The 16,498-nt window shown below is 37.6% G+C and overlaps 1 protein-coding gene across 2 annotated transcripts in view; it reads right to left on the reverse strand.

The window, feature by feature from the left end:
* NEBL (nebulette) overlaps window positions 1-16,498 on the reverse strand; it is a 249,860-nt gene that overhangs the window by 17,779 nt on the left and 215,583 nt on the right. Inside the window, exons 24-25 of one of the 2 annotated variants that reach the window (XM_025895396.2) lie at window positions 12,947-13,039; window positions 11,855-11,983 (exon numbers count right to left, since the gene is read on the reverse strand). The exons of the other annotated variant lie outside the window; for it this stretch is intronic. Of the exons in view, the coding sequence (XP_025751181.1) occupies window positions 11,855-11,983; window positions 12,947-13,039 (222 nt within the window). The remainder of the gene's footprint in view (window positions 1-11,854; window positions 11,984-12,946; window positions 13,040-16,498) is intronic. 2 annotated transcript variants of the gene reach the window in all.

The raw sequence follows: 16,498 nt of genomic DNA on the forward strand, positions 1-16,498 counted from the left end.
AATGATGGAGAGGAGGTCAACAAAATTACTAATCTCTAATTAACATTAATTATTCATGATGCAAAAAATCAAAATGTCTCTCCTCTCAAGATTACTTAGACATACTAGAATGTATAAAATAAATATTTTAAACTTCATTAGTGTCATGATTAGATGAAGACTGTTTTAAGTGTCATTATTTTAGAACACTATTTTATCAGCCAGCAATAACTGAGACTAACTATATGTATCCACCATACAAGCTGAAGTAGATCATTATGGGAAATGCAGAATCATGCAATTACAACTCTTAAAAGCAATTTCAACATAAGAAATTTAAATCTGATTTTGAATGAAATTACCACAGAAGATCTCACATAGCTGTTTAGCATACATCAAAGAAAGCTAAGAAATTTTGAAAGGAACAACAAAAAGAATGTCTAATGTGCTCATGACATATAGAATTCTGTGTTTGGTTTGAGGTTCCCTTTTAGGCAGGGACTATTTCATATGTCAGTCCAAAGTCCCTGATTTTTATGAACAGGCAATATCACTAATAATAGTCACACTGGTCTTTATGGTATAAGTCCATCATAAATCCAATAGCAGATGGAGTGGTAATTTTAGAAGTACTAGCTAGGATAGTGAAAGAACAGTTGGCAAACTGTCTCTCTAGTACCTCATGCCTATGTGTCTGGTCATTCAGACCTTCTCCTTAATTCTTCACGTTTTGAGGAATGGTGGGTCAATTCCTTTATATTCTTTTTCAGGGCAAGCTATTTCCCAAGGTTCATTTTGGCCTCTCTGAGGGTTCTAAGTCTCTGTACTGCAAAAAGCCAGTCTCTGACAGACAATTTCTTCCTTTAAAAAAAAGTAGTATGGCTTTGATTTTCCTTCAGAGGCACTGCACAAAAGCGATATATTCAGAGAAAGCCAGGCTAGCACAGTCTCCAGGAGCCTTGTCTGCGAGCAGTTACTAAATGTCACAGTCTAGAGAAAAATGAAATGAACCCAGGATGTCCTGTTTTCTACAGTCAACATTAAAAGAAAGAGGACAGTAAGCAGAACATCCACTCTCTTCATTAAAAGACAATAACACAGGGAATATTTTTGCCAGGAAGTGGTTGTGGATACTCCTTAGAGCATCATTTTTACTGAGGAATAGGGATTGGAGGATATTGAGTCACATCTCAAAAGCTTTTATGATCGCTAATACATTACTGTCATAGTAAAGCATCACAGAGTTGTAAAGTATTAAATACAACAGGAGAGGAAAAGAAGCCAAATCTCGAACGATCCACGGAGTCTCTGTCTGTGTCTGACTGTGGAGCAGTGAGGTGGTGAGTGGCTGTCTCACAGCCTGCAAAGAGCAAAAGCCAGTCCTGTTCTGGCAGAGCAGACAGTTTTGATGATCAGAAAATGCCATCAGCTTCCCCAGCCTGCCTTTGCAATGGCCATTTAGGACTGTAAGACCATAAACACTCAGAAGAACTGATTTGATAAATGTAATTCCATAGCAGACCCTTCAAACAAAAGCTTTTTCACATGAAAGCTAAAGGTGTTTGTTATAAAATAGGGTGTTAAATGATCTCCCTGGAAATACAGTAAGTAAAATATTTTAAGTGTTATCAGCCTTTAAAAATATAGGAAAAGGCTGTTTGTAGTGTTTATTCATACTCACATGTTTTTGTGGTTTTTGCTAAAAAATGGTAAAATGGAAATGCACAAAATACAGAATTACAATTTAGAATGAATGATAATAATTATTATCTTCATCCAACTTCTATGAACAGTTGTTTTGGGAATTTTAAAAACTGTATGAATTCTATATCTAACATTTAGGACTCTATGGGCAGTTACAAAAATCTACTTTACTCACAATTTATTTCACTTAAAATACAAACCATTTATCCCCCCTTCCAGATCCCACTGACAATTTCTTACTACAGCATTGGTAAAACTACTTCAACTATTTGGCTTCTAACCCTAAAAGTGGAGTCCTATTTATTCCCAGTTTTGAATCCTAAAATGTCATTTTAGGGTTATTATGAAGAACACAGAACATTTTAGACCAGTCAAATGTAGTGCAACTAACAAAATATTCCATTTTGAATGTTCAACTACAAATCTTTTCTAGATGTTCAATTCACTCATTTTCCTCACAAAACCAGATTTAATACATTAAATACTCTATTGCAACTTGAGGAGAAAAGAATTAATAACAGGGACTATATAGACTACATTGTGTCTTAGGAATTGTTCCAACCATTCAAATATAAAAGGACTACCCCCGTTCATTTTAGTCAGACACCACTATGAATATTACTTTGGAATTAGTCATCAGTGGTAGCTGTACAGAACAAAGAGTTTAGCCTATGCATCTATTAACAGCTGGTATACCATAACACTCATATGTATCCTCATTTACCCCTCTGGTATTGTACCTGGGACATAACCAAATTGCGGGGCATCCTGCTCTGAATATGAATTGCAGTCAGGATTTGGTGTCACTGACAAACAAACCTTACCACCAGCTGACTTTTTTGCCTGACATTCAATCTAAGCTGTAGCACATCTCAGCTGAGAAAACAGTACAATATGCCTTTTCTTTCCTCGCGCACCAGACCACATTATTTTATTTATGAAGGCACACAATGTCTTAAAGCCAGCCCGAGGCATCCTCAGTCCTAGTGGGGCCATGGTGTACCACAGGAAGCTGCAATTCCTACTTAAATTGTGAATAGGCAGGGTTTTGCTCTAGGCTTCCTCACAAAAGGAAAGAGTAAAATAAAGGTCATGTTTACATGTTACATTACCCACACGCCTTCAATTATAATTTGAATTCTCTTACATTTACTGAACATCTACTGTAGCTCTTGTGCCTTAGAGAGAGAAGCCTGTAAGTTCTCACAGAAGCTGTGCTTTGATTTCTGTGCATTTATTTGCATAGTGTGTATAACTAGTCTGAACAATGGTGGAAAGATAGCATGGACCAGGATCATGTACGTCACTGCACATAATTTTACTAATTATATTTACTGTCTGCTGGATATAAAATCCTCTGAAGTGTATCAAAAGCTGCTCTAGGGGACTACACTGAACAACTGAAACAACTGCTTGCCAAGGGAACCATTAACACTTCCAACTGTTGAGTCACTTGGAAATTTCCTTTCCACTTTCTGCTCACCAACTGTTTAATGAAAAAGGGACCATCAAACTCAGACAGCCAGTAGATCAAACAGAAGGATCCCTGGAACTGCTGCTACTCTACAGAAATTGAAAACAGGATCTCTTCCAGATTCTCCTCCACCTGGATGGGCAGGTATTGCCTTTTGATGATGCCAGATGTCAAGGATGTGGGAGAGAAGCAAGGGAATCAAAGATAGGCATAAGGAATTGTGGTAGTTTGGTCTAGGCCTTCCTTGGTGACCAGTTTGTAGCCAAGGAAGGGCCCAGATTTACCCAGTATTCCCTACGATTTTTACGTAAGCCGGGCTATAAGAAGAAAGGAGGGAAGGCCTTCGCTCTCTTTCCTTCCGGCAGCTTTGGAGGTGCAGGTTCCCTGCTGTTGAGTCTGCCGTGTTGGGGAGCGAGGCCTGGTGGGGCCTTGTCGACCTTGGGAGACGGAGGTTGCCGGCGATCATTCCAGAGCGACTTTTGGTTGTCCCAAGGAGAGTAGTAAGATAGTTTTTTTGCCAATTCTTTTAGTTGCTAGATCTTGGGCTACTGATTGGGATATATATATTTTATTTTGGTTTTGTTCCTTTTCCCTTCCCCCTTCCCTTTCCCTTGTGAAATTGCATATATATTTCAATTGTATATAACTGTAACATAAGTGTAAATATATTTATATATATATTGCTTTAGCTGTCTCTCTCTCGTTTCAGTTTTCTTTATTGTTTTTTTCTTTCCCTCTTCTCCCTGAGGTTTGGGGTGGGGGGGGACTTTTTGTGGTAAGGTTTGGAGACTTGGTAGGGAGCCAGCTTCAAACCATATCAGGAATATATGCAAAAATATTTTGGAAGTGTGAAAAGTAAAGCTCTCCTTGGAACGTTAACTCATCCTCAGTGAACATACAGTGAATGAAAATGTGCTTTCAGACGAATCACAGTTTATTTCTTAATGTATTACAACTAGTGTGGAATATTTAGTTTTACTCCCAGAACCCTAAATTAAACCTTAATCAAAATTTAACTAAGCTTGGAGTACAACATGAAGTTTCAAGTTTTATGTTAAAAAAAAAGGTTTCACAGATATTTTGTACCTCTGTGGTAGAAGAGAATGAAATTTAATCTTCTGGACTAATTTCTCTCATATTCTGCATTAACAAAGCACTCAGCAGAAGACACTAAAAGTCCAATAGTCCAGACTAGGACGGAAAATTGTTAATGTTCAAGATAGTGCATAAATGTAGTCCCATTGCCTTTCTGAATTCCTATACTTACATGGCTTAAAAGGCTGAAATGGATTACCCAGAGACAAAATCACAGATTAAGCATCAATAAATCCTCTTACCATATAATCTTCTATAGAAATCAGCACAAGTGTAAGGAACACATTCAACCTGTTTCTAACTGAAATCTAAACTCTCACAACTAAGCTTACCTTTATTTTTCCTTCTTACCTCAAATCTACAGCTGAAAAAGTTTCATCTTTTTAAAACCAGGAAGCCTCCCACTGTTTTCAAAAACTCCTCCAACTGCAATGTCATTATTTTTAATCAGGGGGAAAAATTCCCTTTGAACATTAGGAATCACTGTAAAACAGGAGGCAGAAGCTGAAACAGCAGAACACAACTCCTTCAAAATGAAAGATGCAATTTTCAGAAGGGAGAGAACTCTGTCTTACTGCGTGAAAAAGCATGTCCTTTTCAGGTACAATGTAGTTACAGCAAACCTTTACAAAGGAAACTATATAAGTTCAGCAAAAATCTATTTGAGAATGGAAGATCAAGAGACACCAGTTCTGGAATATAAGACCTCTAACAAAGAAAATTCTTCATATTAAATAATTTGTGGCATCAGAGAGGTTACAAACATAGGCATGCACTTCAGCCTGTATAACCAACATTTAGCTAAGTTCAAAAATATCACAGAAGTTTGTGGTGAGGTATTTGTTATTTGACTGCAAGCATTTGTAGTACATTATACTCTTAAAAACAAAAAAAATCACCTAATTACCAAGATGGAAATGCACACTTTTACTATGCTGCTGTTGAGTGGAAGAAGACTATTTTTTTCCCACACATTAGTTTTCAGGTTGGCAAACCTGCTGGGGGCTGGTATGCAGAAGAAGAAAAACCAAAGTACCACTTAGTCTGAAATACAAAAAATTCAGAAACAGATGTGAGAGCCTGGTGGCTAAGTGAAGTGTGGATGTGACCCTCACCATGAGGTATCTAGAGTAGACAGAGAGCTGTTTTGATGTGTTCAGCTTTCGGTGCCAGGGCAGCCTGCTGACACACTTGAAAGAGGACAAGAAACCCACAAAAGCCTATAGTTCTTCCCATGAACTGAACAATTCTTCTCCCTCCGAATGCCATGTTTGATTACCGAACTTGAGGGAACAACATAACGGGAACAGAATTCAGCTCCCTAGCAGAACAGAACCATTTTTCCTTGCCTGCCAGAGAAGGAAATATAACTGCTGTGTCATTCTGCTTGACCTGGCATTTCTAAGTATTCCTGCCAGCTGCACCTAGAGATGGAAGACAGATCTCTCTATTTCAATATAAAGAGCATTCAGGTATTATTCCTTCTTTTTCCCTTTGACTTGTCTTTTACTAATGGTTATTTGTCCTGACCTCAAAACCTCTCCTGTTCTTCTTCCATCTGTTTGCACAGGAGAAGATTATTAGCACTATCCCAATGCAAGGAGACTCCTTGGCCCACATACTAGGGAACATCTCTACAGTTCCAGCATGCGAAAAGAAGAGGTTTTTTCTTCATTTCATCTCACCAGTTTGTCTTCTGACTAGACTAACCAGGAGCAGAAGCAGCAGCAAAGTTCCTTGTTCTAGGATTTTCTGTGATACGCATGCATAGGTGTCAAAGCCTCAGGCAAATCCTACAAACAACCATATTACAAAAAGAGTGGATATTGGTGTGTGCTAGGGAGAAAGAAGGAGACATCCCTGAAATGAATGCGTTAAAATGACGATGTTGGGCTGAAGAATAAAAGCCCTTTCCATGAGCTGGTACCCAGTGTAAGGCTGCTGACAGTGATATACATTAATACACAAAGTCTATGTTTGCTTTTTGCAGGGCTGTGTCCACACTGCAGTTCAAAGAGCAGTTCTTCTAATGGCCTACAACACGCTCCTGCCTCAGTGAGGAAAGGAGAAAGATAACCCCCAGAGTTTGGAGGAAGGGAGGGGAGCAGGCTCAGCTGCTCTGGAGCCTTTCTTCTTCAAAAGGCTCATATCACACAAGAAGGACATGCCACTAGGGAGAGAGATGAAAGGACTTACTGTTTCTTATTGATTAAACTTCCACTCCAAGCTATATAAAGACTTCAAAACTTAAAGGAGGATACTAGACCATTGTGTTTTCTGCAGTCTTCATAGACTTTGGAGTCAAATTGCCAGCAATGCCCATTTGTCATGTTTATTCCTCAGAGGTTGTTTACACCAATCTTTTCTGGATTTCTTTTTTGTTACATAGTATCAATGAAGTATCTAACACAAATTTTCAGTTTTCTCATAGCGATCTGCAGGTTGCTTTTAAGGCTGATAACCAAAATTAAGAGACTAGGAAGATATAAGTGGAATTTCATGGTTTCTTGACATTTGTGTATTTGGATTGTCAGTATGAATAAAAGAAGGTCACTTCCCATGCAAAGGTAAAGTGAGAGACCTGAGTGTTAGCAGCAGACCCTTTTCATTAAAATAAAGGAAGGAAGGCCTTAAACCTCAGATCAAGGCATCTTTATGCTAATTCTCACTACTCATCTGGTGGCAGCAAGCAAACTCAAACTGAAGAACTTAGGCTGAGGAGACAAAAAAGGGAAAGGTCAAATGCAAAAGGGGAGAAAATCAGCCTTGCAAGTTTCAATTAGAAAGAAAAAAAGGGTGTATCAGGGACAAAAAAAAGTTAAATTCAGCTATTGCAGAATGTTCACTAAGATCATTTCAGACTGAAAGGAGAACTTGGTAATATTAAATAAAATCCTTGTTATTTAAGTCCAAGAAAAACATGAGAAAGCTAAACAGAAAGTCTCACAGAGATATAATACATTAATATATAATTAAAATAAAAACTGAGAGAATGAAAAATACTAGAAAGTTAAATGAAAACATTATGCAGTTGAAACAGGATTGAAAGAAAGCAGCATAAAAGGACTTTGATGACTAAAGCAAAAGGAGGAGCGCTAAGGAAAACACTTTCACTGAAATATAATGAAATAGAATTGTTGCATAATGAGAGAGAGAGAGAGGGAGGGGAAGAAAGGCGGGGAGGAATTAATAAATAATGGTGAAATGAGAATAACAGTGATACTCTTTAGTGCAGATGGGTCTCCTCATTCCAACACACTAAGAGGAATTCTTCATCTCAAAATGTGTCAAAGATCGATGCAAAAGTGAATGACAAAAATGGTAGATCTGGTAGCAGTGCCAGGGCTCCTCTGCTACCATCTGGTCAGTTATCAGGACTCTCTGTTCCAGCAGTAGACAAACGTGTACACTTCCCTGCCACCATGGCAAAGCCTGGAATTTGTTTGAATAGTAGCTGAGTGATCCCCACAGACACGAGGTCAACTCCCTTAAGGACAAATTTCTGCACTCCCAAAGACTTAAATTGACAAAGAAACAGAATTTCTTCTGGCTGTAGTATTTTATTTCTTTGCTTACTACAAACAATGGGTCTGAAGAAAAATACTAATCAACCCTAAAGGTTTTACTTGCAGCCTTCACTTTATCTTGCCATCCTTTGTCTACATATGCACACACATGGCAACTGAGCAAGTAAGCTTGGTTTCTGTCACTGCCACTACATCATACACCACAAATTCATTTCCTTATCTTACACCATCCCACATATAACATTCTAGTTTTAAAAAGTCCTTTTCCCTCCTCAGTCTCCACAGACGGAACTACTGTGAAGAGTATTTTTAGAAAGTGTTCCAAATTAACAAACCTTTACAAAAAAGTCTCCAATATTACAAACTTGTGCTACTTTCAAGCACTTTTAGTCTTGACTTTGGAGGAACTAAACAAAACAGTCTTAACCTATGAGGGTGTGAGCTAAAAGCTATTTTCACTTTCTGAAGTAAGTTTCTAGCAAAAGAGAGTAGATTAATATGATATGGAGACCTTAAAAAAGGAGAAGAAATCTTTATAAAAATACATGCTTTAGTACGACTTCTGAGAAACACTGCCGAGACCATAAATACAAGAAGTTCAATCAGGTGATAACTCTGTTCCTTTCTGTCATCAGACACCAAAAACTCCATAACTATATGTAAATGGGAGTTACATGTAAAACAAATTCATCTTCTTCCTGAATAGATGGTTGAAATACAAATACAAATGTCCAAAGTGCAAGACTAGAAGAGGTGTTGAGCCATATGAACCAAATCATTCTCTCCTGGGGGCTGAATGTGAATGAGTAGGATGGAACTTTACTGGTAGGGAAGGAAGGGGAGCAAGAGAGTGAGTGTGAAGAGAACTGGGAGAAAAACAGTGTATAAGACTGCATGAAAAATCAGGACTTTATAAAGAAACTAAAAAAAAACCACCACCTCAAAACACCACAGTTGAGACATTTGCCAGACACAATGCTGTCTAGAAAGACCTGAATTGAAAGCAAAGGAACTTTGCTGTTCTTTTGTAGTCTTCTGTGAAAAAAATCTGCCTGGCCTGTCTTTATAAAGAAAAATAAATCTGACATCCATATATCTCAACTTCTCTTTCTGAAGAAAATAATCTGAAAAACCTTCCCAAAAGTGAATAGTTCTGTGTCTGAGAAATTGTGACATGAGGGTTAAAAGCAGAACTTAATGAGAGAAATCATTATCTTCTGTTCCTCTCTAGCAAAGCTGAAAACAACTACTCACTACAGGTGAAAATTTTGAAAAAAATATGGCACTCTAGTGTTTCTGCAAAGTCCCACAGAATGGCTTGCAGGTAAAAAGGTAATCTTTGCCTGTAGTAACTAATTATAAAGGATTTAGGCAGACTGAGAAACTCTAGAGCAACACCTTCTGCCCACTAGGGCAAAAAACCTCAGTGATACCATGAAGTAATACAGTCAGGCTCAACCTTGAAAAACACTCACAGGAAAAAGCTGTAAAAAGACACACAAAGTTGAAAAGTAATTTTTAAAATAATATTAAAATGAAAGTTCATGACCTGAATCAGGCTCTTGCTGGAAAGTGTTAACTATTGTTTCCTAATCAGTTTTACCTGCAATACTATAAAAGGGAGAACAGGGACTTTCCTGGACTTACATCACGCAAAAATCTACTGATTTTGTAGAGAAAGCTCCCTGGGAGGCGCACTTGGCTCAGCTCAACATCGTGATCCAAAATAATGGTCAGGGAATCAAGGAGAAAGATGTCATTCCAATGAACAAGGTTAGTAGCCTCCCTGTGATATTGTTACCGAAATTCCCCAAAGACAAGAGAAAATTATTTAGATCTGAATAAGCCTTTAACATCTGGTATAAAGTCAGGGACCCAGCTAAGGGCTGGGAAGAGGTAGTTAAGGAACAATTCCATCAGCAGTGGCAGTGGAAGACCTGAATTGTGGGTCAAATGCGGGTAAAGGTATCTAGAATAAACTAGGAATTGTACAACATGGAAATATCTGAAAGATGATGAGACACTCAGAGACTGTAAAATTGGTCACAGATCTCCAAATGTCATTCATGTTGGCACACCATCAGATTGAACAATTGTCATTGAGAAACCCTGCTAGATCTAAAAGTACAAACTCCATGAGAAACAGTCATGAAATTTCAGCAAAATGCATTTGATTCTCATTTACTGTGGTATGCCATAAGAGACACTGTATAAAGGTCATGGGCAAACTCTTCCTGTAGCTGTGTGCTACATTTTGTACATGACATTTTGGATGGGATACTGCCATGAAAAAGGTTGGTATTTTCAACCAAAGATGCTATTTTCTGCTGTTTATTTCTTATTGCATTCACAGAAATGGCATTTCCTTTTAAATCATTAGGATTATGTCAAATTACTTAGCTTTGGCATTTATTTCTCCCCAGCAATGGGAACTGTCTACAAGTGTTTGAACCCTGGCTAGCCAGCTAGGTCAAAACGGAAACAATCTCTTGCTAAAATATGGTGATCTTGGCAAGGATCTATTCAACACATCACCACAACAATAGATTTAAGTAGAGCCACAAAAAACAAGCTTACTAGTGCCAAAACAAGTGGGAAAATAAAGCCCATTTCCCATTCTCAATATGGCAAGTAATAAAAAATACATGGTAAAAATCAAATCAAGCTGGCCAAGCAATGTTAAAATGGCTTGGAGTAGTGACAAAAAAAGATCAGAACAGCTACAGACAGGCAATATGCACTGGACTGTGAAGCCCACTTTGCATCATTACAGGAAGAGACATAAAAAACAGCATAATGTGGATAATTGCTATCATCTATTAAAAGAGTTGGGAATATAGTTAAAATATCAAATAAAGATGGTCAGACATGATACAAGGCAATACATTTCTGTCACAGATGTGTGTTTCTTTCTTTGTTCAGAGTCACTTCTTTAGTCTGAACACCTTCCTCCTCGCCCATTCTTAATCAGGTCTGCTTGTATGTATTTACATGGCACCCAACATAATGCAGACTCCATAAACACTAGCCACTACAATAATATATTACTCCAGTGAGTGGAAGAACATAAACAGCTGCACTCTACAATTAAGATGCCTTAAAATTTTCTAAAAGCATGGGTAAAGATGCCAGGCAACTAAACGGTAGTAATATCTTTTCTCTAACACCTTCTTAAAAAAAATATTAGTAACCCTTTGGATAACCTTCTCAATGGACTTTCTTTCACAACTGAGAAGTAGAAATCACTATTTTTAAAAATTATCTGTTTAGAATGCAATGTTTCCAAATAGTTACAATTCATCAGTCAAGTCTAATACATACTGTAATGTCTCTAGGATGACTAGACCCTTATTCATCATTTTCATAAATTTTCTTCTAATCTATGGTATCAACCAGATGCACAATGTGGTTTTGTACCTAACAATGCAGTTTGTCAAAGTATTCTAATACTAATCCATGTTAAACAATAACAGACTATACAAGCTTCGCAGCTGAATGTTAACCCTGATTCTCAGATCACTGAGATGAGCAGAAAACTTTCATGTGTGAGAAAGAGGACAGTTGATAAAATTTGTTGGGTGTGGCTTTTTTTTAGGAAGGAAACAGAGAGCCACAAGCACCTGCATATTTGCATATGGGAAGAAATAGTTTAGTCACTAAAATACTATGATACATTTGGTTTGCCCACTGAAAAGTACATGGTAATTTTTTTTTTCAGGTTAGAGGTATATTTCATTCAGTTACATTATGTCATTCAAGAGAAAAAAAAAAAACAGATTCAGGTATGTTTTGCAAAAACAGAACACATCTTCTTTTAAGTACTGCAATTAGGAATTAACAGAGCTTTTGGACCAAAAGCATTACCAAAAAGGTAAAAGAGAATTCACAATAAAGTAATACAGCATGCAAGAAACTGTGCAGTTTTGAGACCTTGCTTTGCTTTTTTCATCAATCAGGCAATAGCTTACACAATTTCTATTTGCAACTTTGCAAGGTGATGGAGTTAATACAGGCCTGTGTGGTCTCAACACACTGCAATAGTGTCATTAGTAGAAAAGGTGGGAATAAGGGGTACCTCCTTCCTCAGATGGCCTTGTTATCTCACTGCAGTAAGAAAAGGTAGGGTTCGTGTCAGAGCCATCTGATTTATAATCTCCCAAACTGGTAGAACGTAAATACTGCTTACTGTAACGGCTTGCTCTTTCTACAAAGGTAGAAAGAAATAAAGAATATCACAGTAAATAGATGACAGAAGCGCAAAGACAAGCAACAACATAAACCTCACCACTGCTAACACTGCTTTTCATACACTGATGCTATTAAAATCAAAGAAAAGTAAATTCTTCACAATTTTGTATCCATTTTGAGCACCACTAGTTCCAAAGCTTGCTTCAGAATCTAATACAACTAAGCTTGTTTTCTGCTTTAAAAGAATAGCGGAAATGGAAGGTAGGATTGAGATACAAGAAAAGGGATGAAGATGAAGCATATAAAAATTTCCAGTGGAAAATCCAAATGTTGCTTTATTCCAGCATGCATACAAGTGCATGTGGAAACACCTCTGTATATTATTCAAAGGAATATTTAAAGTTCCGCTATCAGTAGCAAAGAAAACACATGTGCAAAATTAAACATTCAAAAGAAACACTTATAGAGTGGAAAAAATCCATAAACTTGTAAAGGCAAAACACTGATACCTGTTATTATATTACTTTCTCTCCTTTTCCATCTATCCTTAAATTATGAATGCCTTGGAGATGCGAATAATAGCACAAAGCATAATATCGTATTCCATATAGGCAAAACATGCATAAAAAACAAATTTCATAAATAGGCCACTTTCCATAACTCCGAAATTTTATAAGGTCCAACTATTTGAAAATTCTGCTTATAGGGAGGACAAAGTAGGTCAATGCTTTTTAAGTGGCTACTTGTAAGTGACATGAATAACTTGTTTAGGATAAGATTTATTTCACTATTTCTTATCTGCACATGTGATTACAGCTGAAGTTCCTATAAAACACTGCTTTTAAACTACTGCAGTTATATATATATATATGAAAGCATACTTATAAAACATATGGTTGGCACATTGACCTGAAAATTCACTGTATCACTTAGTTTCAAAAACATAAAGAGCGTGGAAAAGTCAGGATATAAGCAATACCAGAAAGCATATGCAGACTCCTAGACTGAATATTGTCCTCCAGAGGATCAATGTCGAAGATGGAGCCAGGATCTGTGCGCCAAACTTTAAGATCTTTTTCCAAAGCACAGAAATTATAAGACAGACAAACAACAAGCATGAAAGGAATGATCTTTAACAATCAGCAATCAATTTTCTTCATCTAGAAATTAACCAAAATATCTAGATATTCACATGAAAATATCAGAAAGCATTAATTTCCTGCTTAAAAGAACTTGGTGCATTTTAAGCTTTGACACTACTTTAAGGAGACTTTTGCTCCCAATTTATTTCCATTTTCTAAACATGACCATAGTATTTTCTTAAGTCTAAATAAATGGAAACAAGTTAAGTATCACATACCAGAGCTCTTTTCCAGTAGCAGAACCAAAAGAATCAGAGCTACAAGGATATTTTCACAGTTCACCAACAGCACCCTTACTCCATGAAGATGCTGCAGTATATATCTCTAAAACTGAGAGTTGGCAGTATACAGTTGACAGAGACACTACAGACCCTCCTTTGTATACAGGAGAGATCATGTCAGCCTAACAAGCAGAATCAGAGGCACAGTTCATCTTATCCAAAATAAATTTCTACTAATTGCTCAATTTACATAAATTCAAAAGTATCCATCTTTCTTAATTAATAGAAAAAATGGTCTAAGGTGACAAATTCAGCTGTAGAAATCTACCTTGCAGACATCTACAGATGGGTAAAATGAAGCCCACTCTTGATCTTAACTAGTAATTTCCTCTGTCTTCCAAATATCTGTTTCCTGGGACACAGACTTAGAGTTGATCCATTACCCCACTACTGAAAAGCATTTCTGGAATTCAATGTATGAGTTCAATGATGGTGGTACTCATAAGATCTTCAGGTTTAATTCATATATGCAAGTTATTAAGATCTCTCAAAATCACATCTCAACAGGGTATCGAAAGAAAAAAGAGTCCATAGGAAATAATTAATTTCATATTAGACTTTAAGTTAAAATCACAGCAGAAAAGCAAATATAGATTTAACTACATTTTAATAAACTTTTAACAAATAATTACAGCATTGTACAGCTTAAGAGGAGGCTTATAATAAATGCAGAGGCAGGTACAGTGTAAATCTCTGATCTACTCACATCAATTTAATGTATATAATTCGTATGGGCAGAAGTGTTCATATGCTTGAGGGTAGAAAGTCTCTAAAGAGGGATCTGGACAGGCTGGATTGATAAGCCAAGGTCATAAGAGGTTCAACAAGGCCAAGTGCTGGGCCCTGCCCTTGAGTCACAGTACCTCCGAGCAGCGCTACAGGCTGGGGGAAGAGTGGCTGGAAAGCTGACCAGTGGAAAAAGACCTGGAGGTGCTGGTCGACAGTGGCTGAACATGAGCCAGCAGTGCCCAGGTAGCCAAGAAGGCCAGTGGCATCTCGGTCTGTATCAAAAGTAGTGTGGCCAGCAGGACCAGGGCAGTGATTGTCCCTCTGTACTGGGCACTGATGAGGCCACACCTCGAGAACCATGTTCAGTTTTGGGCCCCTCACTACAAGAAGGACATGGAGATGCAGACAAGGGCAACAAAGTCAATGAAAGGTCTGGAGCACAAGTCTGATGAGAAACAGCTGAGGAAGCTGGGGGTGTTCAACCTAGAGAAACGGAGGCTCAAGGGAGACCTTACCACTCTCTACAACTACCTGAAAGGAGACTGTAGCAAGGCGGGAGTAGGTCGCTTCTCCCATGTAACAAGTGACAGCATGAGAGAAAATGGCCTCAAGTTGTTCCACGGGAGCTTTAGATTGGATATTAGAAAAAAATTCTTCACTGAAAGGGTTATCAAGCACAGGAACAGGCTGCCCAGGGAAGTGGTTGAGTCACCATCCCTGGAGATATTTAAAAATGTGCTGACATGATGCTTGGGAACATGGTTTAGTTGTGGGCTTGGCAGTGCTGGGTTAATTGTTGGAATTGATGATCCTAAAGTTCTTTTCCAATCTAAATGATTCTATGATATCTGCTATTCTAAAATAAAATAATTATTTATCTCTTCACACCAGTTTCAAATAAAACCTTGATGTAAAACACAAAATCAGTCAAAGCACAAATCTACAAGATCACTTTTTACTGGGGTTTTCTTCTTGGGCAGATCTGTCTGAAACATTTACTCAATGCATCTGAAGTAGGAAAAAAATTGCCCTTCCAACTTTGTTCTTTTGCTGGTTTGAGTGGTAGCAAGATAAATAATGGGTTGATAGGTAAAGTAGGACTGTGAGGACCCCAAATATGTCATGTTTCAAATGATTAATAGCCTAGATGCAATGGAAAGAACATACAGAGCTAATAAAATAAATCCCACAGCTTTAGAATACATTCAGTGTATGTACATTATGTTATCTACTGCAACTCCCATAAGGTGAGGTGTAGTGCTAACTCCTTCCTGCCAAGATGAATTAAAGCCAACACAAAACCTTTTGATAAACTATGTGTTAGTCCTAATGGTGATAAATTACGCAACTACATAAAGCACTGACAGGTATGAGAGGGCTGGGGGAATTGGTGAATGCCCAACTTTTCCTGTTTGCATGCCTTAGTAAGCAAAAAATGTAATAAGTATGGCTTCATGGCAGCACCAGTGCAACAGCCATTGATTTGGATTGATTTGATCCATCTCTGTAACCTGAAATAACATACATAGAATCAGAATCTTGGCAATTTATAACACAAATCAGTTTTAACTCCCTGGTTACTTTTGCCATTTTAAAATATCTTAATATTCATGTGAGAATTGTGGATCCTCTATAGTAACAGATCCAAAGCTCAGCTACATCAGTTTATCTTGATGGACTTGGAACAGCTTTAGCATGGTTAAAAACTAGTGCCTATTTGCCAAAGCCAAGACATTAACTTCAGCAATCAGGCATTTGAAAAATTGTTACAGCTTCACCAATAATAAATTAAAAATCAATCAGAGGTACTCTAGGTACAGACGTACTAACTAACAGGATGAATAATTATCAGCCAGGAAAAAAACTCACAAGAGTCATAGTTGTGTTTTTCAGTTTGCAGGTTTTTTTGAGCTGCCAAGGACATTCCATGAGCAAGGAGCTCACTGCTTCTTTTTAAACAAGTAGATATAATAATTGCAGTTCTCTGAAAAAGCATTAGCTGAAATATCACAGGTTTGTCACAGACTTTTTCCTTTAAATAATTGTACTATTTTTGCTGTTTGGCAGGCATGGGGGATTAAGAATTTCTGTGTGTTTTGATACTGGAGTATTTTAAGGTGATAAATAGTACTAGTATTTCAGTTACAGTTCAAGAATTTATCTCAGGGATGTTCTTAATCCCTGTGTTAGCAAGCCTTCAACTGTTGAGCGTTGGATTGCACACAATTCTTACACAGGGCTACAGCACACCTGTAATGCAGGATAGAGTAGGAGGTTTGAAGAGTGCACTAAACAGCATATTGCAAACTGCATATTACACTGCAGTTTTGCAGGAGATTTTCTCTCTTTGGCTGCACCACTTCTAGCTATGGGGGAGAG

This window comes from Manacus vitellinus, unplaced genomic scaffold (assembly GCF_001715985.3).
Source record: "Manacus vitellinus isolate BGI_N305 unplaced genomic scaffold, ASM171598v3 scaffold_3_pilon, whole genome shotgun sequence".
Lineage (NCBI taxonomy): Eukaryota > Metazoa > Chordata > Aves > Passeriformes > Pipridae > Manacus > Manacus vitellinus.